At 40.5% G+C, this 17,923-nt stretch overlaps 1 protein-coding gene across 2 annotated transcripts in view; it reads right to left on the reverse strand.

Moving 5' to 3' along the window:
* Nucleotides 1-176: 176 nt before the first annotated feature.
* prkdc (protein kinase, DNA-activated, catalytic subunit) overlaps nt 177-17,923 on the reverse strand; it is a 41,410-nt gene continuing 23,663 nt past the window's right edge. For both annotated transcript variants that reach the window (XM_058394240.1, XM_058394241.1), the window contains exons 55-86: nt 17,324-17,497; nt 17,082-17,180; nt 16,774-16,984; nt 16,456-16,648; nt 15,721-15,924; nt 15,488-15,603; nt 15,254-15,385; nt 14,995-15,174; nt 13,776-13,987; nt 13,517-13,655; nt 12,437-12,613; nt 11,113-11,337; nt 10,472-10,580; nt 10,217-10,319; nt 9,906-10,071; nt 9,498-9,672; nt 9,191-9,375; nt 7,187-7,367; nt 6,812-6,972; nt 6,484-6,695; nt 6,314-6,401; nt 5,660-5,803; nt 5,355-5,562; nt 5,194-5,261; nt 3,050-3,270; nt 2,762-2,854; nt 2,414-2,494; nt 2,205-2,276; nt 1,753-1,954; nt 1,487-1,675; nt 1,217-1,356; nt 177-712 (exon numbers count right to left, since the gene is read on the reverse strand). In XM_058394240.1, the coding sequence (XP_058250223.1) occupies nt 508-712; nt 1,217-1,356; nt 1,487-1,675; nt 1,753-1,954; nt 2,205-2,276; nt 2,414-2,494; nt 2,762-2,854; nt 3,050-3,270; nt 5,194-5,261; nt 5,355-5,562; nt 5,660-5,803; nt 6,314-6,401; nt 6,484-6,695; nt 6,812-6,972; nt 7,187-7,367; nt 9,191-9,375; nt 9,498-9,672; nt 9,906-10,071; nt 10,217-10,319; nt 10,472-10,580; nt 11,113-11,337; nt 12,437-12,613; nt 13,517-13,655; nt 13,776-13,987; nt 14,995-15,174; nt 15,254-15,385; nt 15,488-15,603; nt 15,721-15,924; nt 16,456-16,648; nt 16,774-16,984; nt 17,082-17,180; nt 17,324-17,497 (5,065 nt within the window). In that variant the 3' untranslated portion in view covers nt 177-507. The remainder of the gene's footprint in view (nt 713-1,216; nt 1,357-1,486; nt 1,676-1,752; nt 1,955-2,204; nt 2,277-2,413; nt 2,495-2,761; nt 2,855-3,049; nt 3,271-5,193; nt 5,262-5,354; nt 5,563-5,659; nt 5,804-6,313; nt 6,402-6,483; nt 6,696-6,811; nt 6,973-7,186; nt 7,368-9,190; nt 9,376-9,497; nt 9,673-9,905; nt 10,072-10,216; nt 10,320-10,471; nt 10,581-11,112; nt 11,338-12,436; nt 12,614-13,516; nt 13,656-13,775; nt 13,988-14,994; nt 15,175-15,253; nt 15,386-15,487; nt 15,604-15,720; nt 15,925-16,455; nt 16,649-16,773; nt 16,985-17,081; nt 17,181-17,323; nt 17,498-17,923) is intronic.

Here is a 17,923-nt window from a genome sequence, read left to right on the forward strand (position 1 = left end):
CATTTTCTTTAGCTCTTTCTTAGTGCACTAGCCCTCTCAAGCTAGCAGCATACTTCCTGTTTAATTAATAACCAACCCTTTACATGGTATACATGTCAAATAATTAACATGACTTGTTACGTTTCCGATTGCATAACTTTCAGACGGTGAAAAACAGGGCATCTGTTTCAGAGATATCCATTTATCTATTATTTTTATTAGGGCATCTATTTTAGCGATATCCTTTAAGAAGACAGTTTGGCCAGCTTGCGCTTAAAAATTTGATTGCAGCAGCTTTACACAGTGCCACATGTATATGGAGTCGACAACAAAACTCCTTAATTATTAAACAATTCTAAGCATTAATACACAATTCTGGCCCCTGAGCAAAAAGTAGCAGCCCAATTCCTCCCAACACACACAGGCCGGTTATGATGTCCGAGCACATGGGGCAATCCCAGGAATTGTTCTGACAGGTTCATCTACAACTCTAGTAGAAAAGATTTGTATTGACATATGTAAAGCTCCTTACATCCAGGCCTCCCAGCCTATATAGGTCCTGCCAAGTATATTGGGATCAGTCGCCTGATCAATAAGACAGTCCACCTGCTCTTCCACACTCAGCTCTCTCTCCCCAAGCCGGGCACGGATGTTGTGTTCCTCAGTTCCTCTGACCACAGCCAGCATGCCCTTAAACGAGGGGTCCTTCTCAAATCCAAGGCGCAGCTCCTCACTGATGGAGAAAATATCAGTTATCACTACAGTACTCATCATAACTGTACTTTTTTTGTTTTAGTGTTAAATTCCAAGTTGAATCAGTACAACATTCCAACCTAGCTCGTTTTAGCTCCTTTTACATCAAAACCAAGCTATTTGAAATGAGTTTGCTTTAACACCTGTCTGTTGCTGCCTGTTACTTTTCCATACAAACCTTAGTGTGTTTAGTGTCAGAGTACAATTACATCCCCCCCCCCGTGGGTCAGCTTCTCTATGAAGGATGGCTGCAATGCATCTAGAAACTGCCTTGTTATTGGATTTAGGGCCTGAATTTGTGTACAAGGTTAAAGTTGACTGGAAAGCTGAATTGTAGGAGAAGTCTGGGATGTGAAGTGTCTGACGCTGTGATTTCCACTGAAATTAAATTCGTTTTGCATACAAAATGTAAACAGCTAAATCCAATTTCATGAAACACTATGCTAAGTGCCTGTAGAAAGTGCTGGAATGGCACCTGGCTTACCTTGTTATAACCGAGGGGTTGGCTCCCTCTAGCTTCTTGCGAGCAAAGCTGATCTTTTGTAGTGGGTACCAGTTGATCTCTTTGGTGTCTACACTCTCAGTCCAGGTGCCTCCTTTCTTAAGCTGCTTTAGTGCAAAGTTCTGAAGAAACAAGGAGAAAAAGAGATTTGAACCTTTTGAAAGTTACAAAAGATGAAAAGTGCACAGCTGCTCCTAAAAAGTATTGAACATTCACAAAACATTACCAATAACCTTACTGAAATCATCATACCTTCCAGTCCAGGGAAGGTTCTTTGACAAACACATCCATGGTGTTGAGGAGGTGGTCAGGTTCATTCCTGAAGGCTCGGAGCGAGTGCACCATCACGCTGCGGATCAGGCCGGATTCCGCCATGGGCTTCATCAGACTTACAAACTGACGCGTAAGCCGGAAGGGCATCAGTTCTGGCACTGGCAGAAACTAAAAAAATATAAAACAGCATGTTTCAGCTCCACCTAATGCAGTGTGTAAATAAGGAATAAAAATGGCATGCAAACCTGAGTAGCTGATCCAAAAGCGTGGCCAAAGTCAATGCCAATCATGCCGCCTGTTTCAGTATTGATCATGAAGTTGGAGAGGTGACGGTCTCCGATTCCCAGCACCCAGTGACTGATGCAGAGCAGCGCGTGGGAGCTGGCAAAGTGTGAGCGCAATGAAAGGAAGGCCTCAGGTGTCATACTCATGTTCACAAAGGCTCGCCTGGATGGAACAAAAAAAAAAAAAAAGAAAATTTCAACATACGATGCATCACATTCACCTCCAAAGCTTGTATAAAATTAACTTTCTCTGCTCAGCACAATAGCCTTTATTACCAAACTAACCCAGTACACCAAGCATAATAAGACTAGCTATCTCTCTGCTCTGTATCAATCTTTCTAATCATTTTCCACACACTATAAATCACATAGTAATTAGAGAGTAATGGAACTCTTAATAATGAGTAACATACCTCAACAAATCCTCTGGTACACTCTGCTCCATCCGTTTAAAGTTATTTACAGTGTCCGTGCGATTGGCCTTCCTGTAGCAACAATGACATCACACAGTAATGCGCACTGGGTCTTTCCAGTTTCAGCAGACTCGGTAAGACTCATTGAGATATTACACTGCACCACAGTAGAAGGTAATTAAAGTAGAAGGAAATGGACAATAACGTACTTGTATGTCTCAGCATACTGTCTTATTCCCTTAATCTTCCCAGCAACTTTATCCAGCCAAGACCTGTAGATCTCAGGTGGCCTAAAACACAAAACAAAAGGTGTGCCTGTGTCAAAATCCCTTACAATGATTCAGCTTTGAAAGATTTCAGAGGGTCTGTCAAAAGGAAAAAAGTTGATTTATAACTTTTGTAGAGATTGTAGATAAATGAACAAGTCAAAGAAACATGAAATGAATTGAATTAGAGAACAAGTGTAGCAGTGGGTGTCACTGCGTGTTAATTAAACTAAATACAGTTGTGAGAAGAACTAACAAATGCCATTCATAGTCTTTAAATAGATCGCATACTTGACCATGTTCTTCTGCTCTTTTTCAGTTCTTTTACTGGCCAGGAAGTCTTTCAGTGTGCAGGTATTTTCCATCCACTCAATCAACCCAATTCTGCAGACAAAAAACAAACATGATTTTACTTGTTAACTGACATGAGCAGACAATCATCAAACAGTATACAAAGGATTCAATACGTACACTAGAATCATGCCATAAGAACTAAATAACCTCTCCTAAAGTGACCCACGTGTAGTGAGCTTCCAATATACTTTAAACTGAAAGAAGGTCCAGGAACAGATCCTATACCTGCTGGTTATAGGGACAACCTGGTAGGTACGGAGCGTCAGGCTGCGTTGTGAACAGGCCGTGTTCTGACAGAGAAGGATATTCATGACACCAAAGAGCTGTTCGATACGCTGATCCTGCCGCAGGTCCTCTCCTCCCTTCACCAGGAATGGGTGGTCCCTTTCATCGTCGCCTCGCACGATAAGACGTTTCGGACGGCGAATGGAAGTCATAACCTTTACCTTTGGTCACACATGTATAGAAGAGTCTAAATAAACACTGCTTGCATCAACCTTGCCCTGTAAAAATGTGCCATAAATGAGTACCAGTGGATAAATCAGGGCCAGCAGCTATAAAAGTGCTAGTTGGGATAAATAACAAAATTAAAAAATAGTTCAATTAATGTTTGGCTTATACATCAACGTCCTTCGAACCATCCATTTTCTCTAGCGCTTATCCTACACAGGGTCACAAAGAAGCTGTCTAGTCCTAGAGACTGAGGGCACAAGGTGGGTGGAAACCCAATGTAAGGTACAACTGCACACACAATGGAATCTTTGTATTGTCCACAGTGTGTAAATCAACCTATAATATATGTCTTTGGACTGAGGGAAACTGGAGTATCCAGAGGAAACCCCTGAAGTACAGGGAGAACATGCAAACTCCACACAGACAAGACGGAAGCAGGACATGAACTCAGAAGGCAGAAGTGCTAACCACTAAGCCACTGTGCTCCTCACATCACACTGTTTGAGGTCATTTCAAGTGGACTGCTTTGGACTTTAGTGAAACCAAGAGCAAAAGCACTGCTAATGGTTATAGGTTTAAAAAATATATATACATAAAGCAAAGGCTGGGGTTTTCAAGCCCAGACTGTAAATTCATGCAGCATATTAGCAACAGTCAGGGCAGGTGATCACACTTGGCAAAACGCCTCTAGAGCTTGTATAAAGTGAGGGTAAATTATTTAAGACTGCGTTGCCGACTCATCAGCAATGAGTAAGAAAAGCACAGTATGTGGTGTAATAATCATAAATTACTTTATTACAGGATTACTTTCTCCATCATTGATTTCTCAGAATGCCTGGAAAAAATAGACTAAGTGCACATTCTCCCATAAAAGATAAATTTACATTAAAAAACAAATGACGGAAGCACAAGTTTTATAGCTATGGTGAACAGTGAGTTACTGGCAGGTTAACAGTGGCCTCAAAACTGAATATCATCACCATCATCATCCATCACTGGGATAAGTGTATACCTACAAACATTCAAATTCTATTTCTGATCAAAGATGGATATTTCTGCCTCATCCTGCTCATGGTAACAGTGAATCTGAAGCATATGCCAGGAAACACACCCTACCTAAAAATACTGATTCTACATATAGCATGAGGAAAAATGTGCTTCTTAATGATGATTCTACATATAACTTAATTGAGGTGTACTTATTTTTCCCCAACCCACTGGTTTACTTTTTTTGGGAAAATGACTACAACATTTTTTTGTCGTGAGCTTATTTGTCTAAGGATCACACAATTGTTATCCAGCTGGCTGATGGAGGAATCGGAATTGAAAAACTTTCTTTTTTCCAAGACAGAAGGCATATAACTCCATTTCTTCATTTCTACTCCATGTGGTGTCTAATTCGGTGTCTAATATAACAATACAACACTACTGCACATGGAATTCTGTTCACTGTAATGTAGAGGTACATTTCTTCCATCTAGGGTGAATCCCTTCCTTGTAAGGATTTCACAAAACATCAATATACTGATTATTTCTCAATGCATCTTTAAGACATGACTTGTTTAGTAATACATTTAAAAAGGTAGCCGTTTCATATTATGGACTGTTTTTAATATTTTTAATATTGCCTGGCATAATAGCTTTAGAAGACCTTGTGAGAGATCAGAACAAGAAGTAAGCATGGTTCCATCTAGAGGATCTTCCTGATACAAGACTTTTAGGGTGTCTACATGTAGACCTATGACTCCTGACCCACCTCAACCCTGACCTGGATAATGAGTTTACTTGAAGCAATGAATTGACAAACAACTTATCAGTAATTAATGCAGGAGAAAAAGTGAAATAAAGTTAAATACAATAACATGCTATTATATATCAGTGAGAGTATATGAGGACCACCATCCACAAGTACATACCCTCTCATCAAACCCTGTAATCTTCGCATGGTACTCTGGTAGAGGCTTGGACCTTCCATCATACTGTCCTAAAGTGGGGAAGCGAATTAGTCTTGAAAATCTGCTTGAGAAATTTTCTGAAACACTGTGTTATCTGAGGAGTGGGATCATGTTCTCCTAACCTGGCACCTCCAGCTCGTTCCTGAGTGTGTCTGCGCTGAAGTTACTGAGCCAGGGCGAGTACTCCTTCAGGTTCCCTGGCTCCTTCTGGAAGCCTCTCATGGCCAACACCTGATCATCCACCGTCTTAAGATAATCCTTATCTTTACGCTTCTCGAACACCTTTGAGCCACCTGGGCCAAAGATCTTCTCCACATCTTTGGAGAATTTCTTTTAGAAACACAAACAGAAAATACAGGCTTAATACAGTTAATTATTCACTGAAATGATGAAGAGCATAATAGTTTCATGTGCCATAACTGAGAACCTGGCTGAATTTTTTCCGGAAGGATCCGATGCCTGGGGCTTTGGAGTTTAAGAGCGATGTGCTCATGTCTTCATACAGTGACCTCATCTTTTCCTTGCTCATGGTGGGCTTCTCCAACTGACTCCTAACCTCATCCCACCAATCCTGACAAACAGAATGGACAGGACACCAATGTAAATATCATACATGTTAATGGATATTTAAGATTAAAAGCATATTAAGAATAATATTTATAGTATTTTGGTAGATATTGTGCTGAATATGTGAAGAAGTTTTAAGTAGTTCTCCATTCATTAATGGTGAGTTTTTAATACAACATAATTATTCGGAGTAGATAAAGAAAAGATTATTCCCAAGTTAAGATTCACTTGTTTCTTCACACTTTGGAAAATGGTAACGAGGCCTAAATATGATAATTAAGGAAAAAATTTTAAAAGCAATGAGCATGTGATTTAATCAAGCTGTGCATAATTCAGAGCTCTACCAACAACCAATTCTGTTTACAACACAGCCGAAGAAAATAAAAGGAAAAAAAATAAAATAAAATAAATAAAAATGATGCCTTGTCATGTCAAAAGAAAAGTGATCACGTGATGAAATGCCTCTCTGTTAAATATATGTTATAGCAAATTAAATGTAAAATGAATTTAGTACTTTAAAGAGCATTTCAGGGTTGGTGAGCTGCTGAAGAGCATCAACAAACTCTTGAAAAGCTCCTCCTCTATCCAGTTTCTCCTTCAGCCTGGAACACACACAAAATATAGTCACATGATGTTTTTCTTCATTTACATGCTTATAATAATCTAGTACCCAGATCAGCATACTTATGGACAAACTCCTGGTTCCTTTGACCGATAACAGACTCTTCAAATGTGTAGCCTTCACTGCTTATCATGAAGGGGTAGATGAGTGATTGTGGGTAGCAATCTGCAATCTCCTTCAATACATGCTGCACCGCCACTGCCTCTGGCTTGTCCAGCAGAGCCATCATTTGACTGATCCAGCCAATCAGCTGCCAGCAAGGCACGCTTACCACCTATCAGAACACAACATGGATACCACTAGGACTTGACAAATCTAAAAGTAACCTAAAATAACAATCCTACACTCTAAGCCCTTTTTCTGACTCTTAAATTTTATTCCAAACTCCACCTCCTTGGCCATCAGGTCCAGCGTCTCTGCAGAGTAGAGCTCCACCAGCTGCAGTAGGCGAGGGAACTTGAGTCTGGCTTCCTCAGAGTTGAGCTTCAGTGCTTTTAGCATCATCTTCACTACATGAGCAGGTAAACTCTGCATATTGAGAGAACTGCTCGCTGCAAAACATGAACATGACAGGCACAAGACATCTACTTCAGCAGATGATTTGATTTGTTACATTTTGCTTTTTCATGCAATGGGAAGCCTAGTCCCAGGACAAGTGGAACAACAGCCTCATTCTTATAGCTTTAATATGGTTCATTAAACATAAGACTATAGAATGCTAAGCATTATAGAAACATTAGGTTTGGTATGCAGTGTTAGATTTACTCTCTTCTCTTTGCTCGTTCTCCCTCAGTCTCCGGTCACAGAAGTTAGCAAGAGTCATGTAGGCCTCCACAATGCCCAATGTGTCTGCATGTTTTTGGCTGAATGACTGCTCCTCTTCCTCAGCCTTGCGTGCAGCACTGTGTAACAGCTCGAGAGCACGACTCTGCAGACCCTCCACCACCTAATATTTCAAAGAAGAGACATTTGTATAAAGTGTTCAGTTTTGTCAGATAGCATACTGAGCACAAAAAATAAAAGGAAATGATGGAAATTTAAAGAAAGCTAGATTTTCAGGTGTGTTCTTGAGTAGGTTATACAACATGTGCAGGTGCAAAGAGCCATTTTTGTCATTAGATGAATAATCATAAAACATCATGAATCTGTTTCGTTGTACTCGTTTATATATATATATATATATATATATATATATATATATATATATATATATATATATATATATATATATATATATATATATATATATATATATATATATATATACACATACACTATATTGCCAAAAGTATTCGCTCACCTGCCTTGACTCGCATATGAACTTAAGTGACATCCCATTCCTAATCCATAGGGTTCAATATGACGTCAGTCCACCCTTTGCAGCTATAACAGCTTCAACTCTTCTGGGAAGGCTGTCCACAAGGTTTAGGAGTGTGTTTATGGGAATTTTTGACCATTCTTCCAGAAGCGCATTTGTGAGGTCACACACTGATGTTGGACGAGAAGGCCTGGCTCTCAGTCTCCGCTCTAATTCATCCCAAAGGTGTTCTATCAGGTTGAGGTCAGGACTCTGAGCAGGCCAGTCAAGTTCATCCACACCAGACTCTGTCATCCATGTCTTTATGGACCTTGCTTTGTGCACTGGTGCACAGTCATGTTGGAAGAGGAAGGGGCCAGCTCCAAACTGTTCCCACAAAGTTGGGAGCATGGAATTGTCCAAAATGTCTTGGTATGTTGAAGCATTCAGAGTTCCTTTCACTGGAACTAAGGGGCCAAGCCCAGCTCCTGAAAAACAACCCCACACCATAATCCCCCCTCCACCAAACTTTACATTTGGCACAATGCAGTCAGACAAGTACCGTTCTCCTGGCAACCGCCAAACCCAGACTCGTCCATCAGATTGCCAGATGGAGAAGCGCGATTCGTCACTCCAGAGAACGTGTCTCCACTGCTCTAGAGTCCAGTGGCGGCGTGCTTTACAACACTGCATCTGACGCTTTGCATTGCACTTGGTGATGTATGGCTTGGATGCAGCTGCTCGGCCATGGAAACCCATTCCATGAAGCTCTCTGCGCACTGTTCTTGAGCTAATCTGAAGGCCACATGAAGTTTGGAGGTCTGTAGCGATCGACTCTGCAGAAAGTTGGCGACCTCTTCGCACTATGCGCCTCAGCATCCGCTGACCCCGCTCCGTCAGTTTACGTGGCCTACCACTTCGTGGCTGAGTTGCTGTCGTTCCCAAACACTTCCACGTTCTTATAATACAGCTGACAGTTGACTGTGGAATATTTAGGAGCGAGGAAATTTCACGACTGGATTTGTTGCACAGGTGGCATCCTATCACAGTTCCACGCTGGAATTCACTGAGCTCCTGAGAGCGACCCATTCTTTCACAAATGTTTGTAAAAACAGTCTGCATGCCTAGGTGCTTGATTTTATACACCTGTGGCCATGGAAGTGATTGGAACACCTGATTCTGATTATTTGGATGGGTGAGCGAATACTTTTGGCAATATAGTGTATAAAAACATATATATATGGTCAAACGTATGTGGACACCTGAAATCTCACAGAATATTTCTTTCTTCCCCAAACTGTTGCCACAAAGTTGGAAGATCTCTATATTGTAGCATTACCATTTCTCTTCACTGGAACTAAGAAGCCCAGAACTGTCCTATAATAAAATGTCCCAGTGCACAAATCTTTGTACCGACTCAAATGCAACAGTGTTCACATTTTAAATAATTTCAGCTAAACCCCAAAAGCTACCTTGTCACTAGAAGTTGCGGTGGAAAGTTGTAGAACTCTCTGTGCTTTCTCTTCTCCGAGGGCCTCCAGAGCAGAGGGACTGCGGTGCACAGAGCTAGCCAAATGGTCAAAGGTGGTACCCAGCAGGATCCTCTGTTCTCTGAACACCTTGCCAGTGAAGCTTTCACTATGTTTTTCAAACTCCTCTACACAACACCAAAACATAAATCAGAATTAAGAGCCCTTTTATTTTATTCGATGTTAAACACATTTCTGGACTGTGAAAGAAAGTCTAGATTAGACATTTGAAAGATGGAACAGTTTCTACCAAGCAGTGGGACAGTCTTGAGCAGGGAGCTAATCCGCTCGGCAATCCCCTGGCTCTGGCTCCTTCGCTGGCTGAAACGGGTGAAGCTGTGAACCCAGCGCTGTAATCGACCTTTCTCAGCCTTCGCTTCCTTGTGAAGCTCTTTCAGCAGTTTGGTCGCTACTGAGAAGTTGTTCTGGAGTGATACACACACAAGGAAAAAAGTAAAATTATTTGTAAAGTTCCATGATTCTATAGAACACATGATCAGTTAGTGGAAATCTTGTTTCAGGCTTCTTCCTTTTTATTATCCTTCATATAGATATAAATATGCACATGGGAAGTGTTTGTGTTGTGTAGACTCTGATGTGCACCTTAGGTTAGCAGGGCTTTGTTAATGTGCTGAAAGATTACGTGATTATGAAGTACCTGTTTCCAGGCACTATCTGCCATGTTCAGTTTCATATTAAACTTGCAGTCCTTCACTAGTGCTCCTAGCTCTTCAGCTGTGCTTTCCTGCTCAGCACCATCCACCTCCATACTGTTAGCAGGAGATGAGCACAGCTTCTCCCAGATCTTATCCAGGAAGAAACACCTAGAACATGAGATGATACATATTAGATTAACACACACACACACACACCACTATATGAAGGCAAGTCAGATTTCATTAACTTGTGCAGACCTGATCATTTATTGAAAGATAAATCTATTCAGATGACAAAGCTGAGTTGACTTACCGGGATATAATGATGTCATCCCACACGTTCATGGGGTCAATTTTAGCATCAGGGTAGCGGCTTGTCCACCTCTTGATCAGACCTTTCAAAGAGCTCTCTGAGACTGATAGGGAGCAGAACAGTTATACAAGTTATTATATGTTTGAACAAGTTATTGAGGCTATCATATGTAAATGAAAGCCATCCAAATCATGAACAACTATGACTAATGTTTTTAGTCTTTTCTAGTGTTGTTAAAGAATTTAGGCAGCTCACCCTCTCCTGTGATGTAATATAGGAAATCCTGGATCTCCGTGAGAGCTTGCACTGACTGGAGCATGGTCAGGCGACTGCGGTTCAGCAGAGGATCAACACTGGAGTAGTTCTGTACAACACAATAGTGTTAAAAAAAAAACAAAAAAAACCACATGCTTGAGTAAGCGACAATTTTCCTAATTTTTTGTAAAACCACAACTAATTAGAGGTCCAAACACTGACGAACACTAAAGTACTGGAACTCCGTTGTCTTTGCTGCTGTTTTTCGTTCTTTTCTTTTGCTCGTCTTCTTCTTATATGCATGAAAACAAATCATGGTGGTCAAACTGTAAGCTGGGCAGCAAGATGGGATCGCTCGGACTGATCCTGGCTCCTTCGAACAGCAGTTTACATTTTGCCCTTCCTCATGTGAACCGTAAGTCATATAGTGTACATTTTTTCCACTGCTTCTTAAAAAAAATATCCATATCTGTTAGCTGAGCCCACTTAGACTTTGAACTAATTTCCATTACATGCAAAACCTACTTTTACAAACTAAGATTTTCACAGAATTGGTATCTAAATCTCACTAAATATAAATATAATAAACATTAGGACTCAGCTCATTGATTCTTTTATTATTCACCAAACCCAAAACTGACCTGCATGAAGACCTGCATGCAGTTGTTGGCATAGTATTTGGCGCGATCGTAGTCCTCTTGCAGGATGTACAGGAGACTGAGGTCTTGACTGTAGTGGGTTTCCATCACCAGTTTTCGTTGCTCCACCTTCATGGCAACATCCACAAAGCTCAGCAGAGCCTGGTCCCTCTGCCCCTGCTGCAGCTGCTTCAACATGCTGCGCATCATGTACTGCAGGTACGTTTCCTGGTGGACATTCAAGATAAATAGTGTTATGTCTTTGCCTTTTTGGCGTCTGACAGTATTACAGACCCTAGGGATCTCATTCTAAACTGTGAAAATCTTGTGCAACAATGCGGTTATTCAAAGATACAAGTGCAGGTTTGTAAAAATTACATAGCTGCATATAACTGCTTATGTAAACATGCCACACATTATGCAAGTGGCTTTTAAAGCAGTACATGTTAGTGCTGTGGAGAAATGTGCCAATGTACTTTTCTTAAGCAAAGACAGAATTTTAATAAGTGATGGGTAGATGCCTGTTCATGAAATGTAAACCTTTTTGTTTGTATTGTGAAATGTGTGCAATCAGTAGCTGGAGTGTCGAGTCACAGGTTTATCAGGTGCCTGTTGCACATAAGGACATGGACAGAGCCATAACATTCCACACTGCATGGCTGGGACATCTCTGGTTTATCCACAGTTTCACTCCGATATGTGGCTGGAGTCAATAATACGATATTGAAAGGACCTGGACTTTTAGAGCACTGCATCTGTGTCTCTCACTACCATCTCCAACCTTTTGGAGTGTGCCGTGTGTGTAGATCATCTTCTGATAATTCACTCAGTTTAGGTCTAAAAAAAATGAGAGAGTTTTCTAAAATGCTCTCTCTGTGCCAGAAGGACATATGACATGGAGACTCTGTGATTATGAATACTATAAAATGTTAGCAAAGTATTTATATTTAAGACTAAATCAGACTTATTTTACAAGTAGTAATAGACTGAAGTAGTAGTAATATATTTACAAGAAGTAATAGAGTGATTAAATAGATTGAATACTTGAAGCGTTCCTGAGCCAAAGCATTCAACAAGCAGCTTTAGCTTCACCTCTTCATCTTAATAAATACTGCATCTTGCACTGAAAAGGCACTAATTTATGAATTACTGATAAGTGAGGGTTCAGTTCAGATCCACATCAGAAAGCTTAGTAAAAATTTTTAGCTGAGGCACAGTAAAATCCTAATTTTTGTAATACACTAATCTAATAAAAAACAGCAAAAGAAAATAAAATGTGTTTCCCCAATCTGCTTTATAACATGCACACAGTCTGACAAATTTCCACCTGATAAAATGGGTCTTCCCACATCCTGTCCAAACTGTGGTCTATATTGACGGTAGCACAGTACTGCAGAGACTTCCACTCAGTCAGGTGATTGTAGGAGTCCAAAGCTGCTATCTCCCAGAAATCCTTCTCTGTGTCTGTGGGGTCACCATCCATCCACTCCTCTGTGTTCAGTGCCTGAGCCATGAAACAAACTCCCAGGATTATTGAAAAGCACACATTTAAGGCAGACACAAGAAGAAGTTATCACAGCATATACATCAGAACACAGGTTAAACCTGAAACTGTGCTTTGTTTAACCTGTAGATATGTGTGTAGTGATCTGGGAAAGCCTTTCACTTGTAGTGGGAAAAACTACAAATATTTCATGTAGTGAAATATGTTAGTGTTTTGTACACATCTCAGCCTCAAGCAAAAGTATCGCATCTTAAAATCTGGTTACTCCAAAGTTTAAAAAGAGAGAAAATTGCAAAGCGTAAAAGATATTTTAGTACTGGTTTGGTTCAATATTTATGTATTGTGTTAAAGTAGAGGGGTCACAGTATGTTGCAAGCAGAAAAAAAAATTATTTTGTCCAAATATGTCCAATTTCTTTTGACTTTTTTAAGCTGCGTTACAGACAGTAGCTAAAATGATCATCACTTGTATTCGATCAATACTCAAAATCACTCATTTTTAGGTTTTTGTCATTTTTAAGAACTTCTTTTGAATAGTAAATAATTATACAAGTTTAATTCCGTGTTATTTATATAGCACTTTTACCAATGTCACAAAGCAGCTTCAGAGAAAATCAGAAATTGTGTTAATTAGCAGGCATTATGGTGATGTGTGCAAGGAAAATCTCTCTTGAATCAATAAGAGGAAAGAGACTCAAAAGTAAACCCATCCTCTTCTGGGTGATGGCTAACAGCAGGATTTTCATTAAATAAAGTATCCAGTTAGAACAGTGGCCTATTAAATGTGTTGAAAGGATGTTCAATATGAACATATTGTAAATAAGAGCGTTGTGATAATATGTATTCACTTCTATTTGTTTTATAAAATTAAGAAATGTGTCATGGCATTATGCATTGGCATTACCTCATTATAAAGCTTTACTGCCTCAGCGTAGTCACCTTTGGCTTCTGCCTGCAGTGCAGTGCATGTGATGGACTTTGTGCCAATCTTTCCACCAAAGATGCCCCTCACCACATCATAATCGCCCAAAGACCTATACAACCTAAAGTTTTCACACAAAAGGAAATCGCTCCACTAAACATGTTGTACTGACTAAAAAAAAAAAACCAGAGGAAGATGAAACTGAAAATGTATTTAACAAAAAGAGGAGAGCTGAACTCACTTAGCTAAATGAATCCAGCGCTCGGTGTCAGGGGGCAGCTCTTGCTTGCTTCGAGCTCGTTTCGAGGGAGGTTCGCTTGGCACACTGCTGGAGTGTAAAAGGCTTTGCTCCAGAAGGAGGATGCCCATGGGCTGCTGAAGACTGGCCAAACAGCTGGCACTGACACTGGCAGGCTGCACATCCAGTAGAGCTGAGTGCTGGTAACACATATCCTGCACAAAAATCAGTTATGCTTATTAGTTCTCAATTAAGAAAGATAGGGAAAAAATGTACTTCTAACATGATTTAAACTCTACTGCAACATACACCAATCAGGCATAACATTATGATCACCCGCCTAATATCGTGTTGCTCTCCCTTTTGCTACCAAAACAACCCTGACCCGTCAAGTCATGGACTCCACTAGAACCCTGAAGGTGTGCTGTGGGCTCTGGCACCAGCAGATCTTTTGATAGAGACTGACCACTGCAGACCAGGAACACCCCACAAGAGCTGCAGTTTTGGAGATGCTCTGATCCAGTCGTCTAGCCATCACTATTTGTCTCAAATCCTTACGCTTGCCCATTTTTCCTGCTTCTAACACATCAACTCTGAGGACAAAATGTTCACTTGCTGCCTGATATATCCCACCCACTAACAGGATAATCAGTGTTATTCACTTCACCTGTCGGTGCTCATAATGTTATGCCTGATCGGTGTATTTATCTATATGGGAAAGTAGAACTAGACAGTACAGACAAGACCACTACAACTGGGATAAGGTTAAAGAATATTATAATGTTTTTTAAACTAATCCTGATCTACTCCACAGCAAAAATATTGCTTTCCAGAGACTGCATCTTATGCATTAATGTAAACACAATACCTGAATTTCTAGCAGATCAAAGATACCATGAATTCTAAAATGTACGGTTTAGTGCATTACTTCAGTATTAGAAAGATAATATTACATAAGAACAGCTTTGTTTTTCTGTATCACACAGGTATTAAAAACTGCCCCCAAATTTCCATTACCCCTAAAGGAACTTTGCCCTTTCTTGGCTTTGACTAGTAAAGGTTTTGTAATGACACATATATTAAATGTATATAACAATGCAGATTTCATTGAAAAATGCTGAAATATTCAAATATATATTGACAGATGTGGGAACTGACAATTGTTATTATTTATCCAGAATAATATCCGGATAGTGATTTCTGAATCACACTGTCAACATACTTGCACACAAGCAATAAATGGTGGGAAGTATGTTGTGCTTTTGTGCAGGAGATTGTTCATGTCCTGCAGTAAATTATTCAGTATTCCCTCCCTCTCTTTAGAAGGCCGGGATTTCTCCATCTCTGTCAGCACGCCGGAAAACAGGGAGCTGAACAGCTGTTTGGCGAGGGTGGAATCTCTCTGCGGAGGCCAGAGACAAATGATCAGAAAACGTTTTCATTAAAGGAATGCTGTATTTCCATTAAAGATAAGCTGTTACCTGGGCGAGGGCCTGTAAGGGTGCGATTAGACTGCTGTATTGGATCTGAATATCAGGCAGGTCTCCCACCCTGTAGCTACGGTACAAGGTCACCTGAGCTTCTCGTTGTATTTTCTGGGTAGCTCTTTTTTCCTGATCAACACAGAAACGTGAGTTGCAGCAACAAAAACAAAACAAAACCTTGTACAGCCACACATGACAGCACCAAATCAGTTATCAGTGTGCGATTTCTACCCTTTCGGTTCTTTGTGACTGGATTTCCCTCTTGGCAAACTTTATGTTTTCTTTTTCTTTGTCCTTCAGGAACCGTCGCCTCAGTCTCAAAATATCAGCCCGTCTTTCCCGTTCAGCTGTACAGAAAAATGTACATTTCTTTCATTGGAGTATAAACAGCGGCATGTCAATAGCTCTTGATTACTGACAGTTTGACATAAGGAACATTGGGACCTCTGCGAGACTTAACGGACCTGCACTTCGACTGTCCGTCTCATCAGTAGGATTTGTCAGACGCTTAGAGCCAAAGTTGGCACCTGCGGCTCGCCAGGATACGGGTCTCTCTGCTCTCTTCTTCCCGAACACCAGCAGAGAGGTCTCAGACTCAGAGGACAAGGTATAGTCTGCTAGTGTGTCCACGCTACTTCCAGTTAACCAGTTATATGCTGCACGCCGACCTGAAAGCACATACAAGCAGTTTAACTAGGCAGAAATGTATACCTTCACAATCTATAGTTCATAAAGTGCAAGATTCAGTGAAACAAACAAGTATATGTTTGTGAAGGCCTGGGAAAACCAACAGGATGTTGATGTAGCTGGAAAATATTCTTTAGTTTGACATTTGTTTTCTAATGTTTTCAAAATGTTGGGCATGCTAATCCTAAAAAGCCGAAAAAGGTAATGTTAGGTAAGGATCCAGTTTATCATGATGCCTAAAGCTTGCCAAGTTGTTGCTGACAGTTTGAAATTTGTTTCAATTAAAGGGTTGTATGTATTTTTCCTGGCACAGCTGAAAAGCACTGAAATATTGCTTACTATTAGAAAAAATCATTCATGCATTCATTTTGTTTATATGGAAGAATAAAAGTTCACATCAGGCCAGAAGCCGGTTTAACAAACACAACAGAAAACAGACCACAAACAATAATAATGAACCTGAAAAAGACCCCCTGAACATTACAGATGGGTAAAACTATAGAGGAAAGCACCTGGACCAGGTGCCTGAGTCTGGGAAAACTCCAGAGAGGCCTGGGTGGCACGGATTTGGCCTTTCATGCTGGCTGGCTGCATTTCTGCACTGTCCGCCCGCTGTGTGCCAGTTGCCTGGGTCACCTGGGTCTCCATGAACATTGGCGTAAGCACTGTGCTCCTCAGACGCCAGTTAGAGTCAATCGTGTAATCCTGGAGATTACACAAAACACAAACATGAATAAACAGCGACAGTTAGGGTATGCGGCAGTAAAAACAGACGCCAATGAAAATAAATAAAATATGCTAGTGCAAATGAGATACGCCTAAAGGATTACCTGAAATTTGCACTCTGAGAGTGGGAACTCAAACATATTGCGTGAGTAGTCAGGACTCTGACTGGTCATTTCCAGCAGCAGGTCTGTAGCCAGGCTAAGGAAGCGCTCCTCAATGCGGGCTGAGTAGAGAGAGCTCAGCACCACCAGCAGTCTCTCCAGCGTAGATGGAGATAAACGCTTCTCATGACTCCAGAAGTTTCGGACGTATAGCCTTAGAAAACACGGCATGCGTACAATAGTACGATAGAGCATCGATCTAAAGGTCAATGTAGAAAAAAAAAGGTAGAGGTGCTGTGTGCAGGACTCACTGTAAGCCCTGGTTTTCATCGGTCAGCCCTTGAAGAAGTGTTTCCTTGGCCTCATTTAACACCTCCACACATGTGCTATCTTCTCTGCTCTCGGCATCACTGTAAACACACAATTACAGGAAGAAGAACACAGAGATTAAAAACTCTAATTAATAGTTAATACAAACACGAGTAGAAAAAACTCTGGAGGAAAACGTCATTGCTGAAGCCTATGAAGAGGAGCTGGAGGGAACAGAAGGTACCTGTAATTGTCCTGAATCCACATGAGAATGTCATACATCCTCTCTCTGCATACAGGGGAGGGGTGAGAGACAAAGGCATTGACTGCCTCCAAAATTTCCTTCATCTCTTCAGGCTTTAGTATAGCTAGGATCTTATGCACGATGTCCAGACACACTCGCTGCCTCACCTCATCTCTAAGAAAGCAAGCATATAGTAATAATCCACTCAAGGAATCCATGCAACTTAATGGGGCTGTTGTAGAAAAATGATCAGTGATAATGTTTTATTTATTAAAGACATGTTGTATGTTAGTTATGTTAAATATTGTGCAACTATTTAGTTCTTTATGTTACAAGTCATCAAATCTCTAACATAGTATGTCTCTTCATGCTAATGTAACATGAAAAAAAATGCAGAAAAACAGAACACACAATGTCCTTTCCTTTAGACTTCCTGACTGATAAACCGTCGACACTGGAAATTCCTATCATAAATATTAAATAAATTAAGTACAGTAAGGTTCACTTTATCAACAATTATACAGTTTTCTTCCTTAAATAATACCGTTTTAATCTATTATCATTAGAACAAGATTAAGTAGACTGTGTGACACGCAAGTT

Source organism: Hemibagrus wyckioides, linkage group LG07 (assembly GCF_019097595.1).
Source record: "Hemibagrus wyckioides isolate EC202008001 linkage group LG07, SWU_Hwy_1.0, whole genome shotgun sequence".
Classification (NCBI taxonomy): Eukaryota; Metazoa; Chordata; class Actinopteri; order Siluriformes; family Bagridae; genus Hemibagrus; species Hemibagrus wyckioides.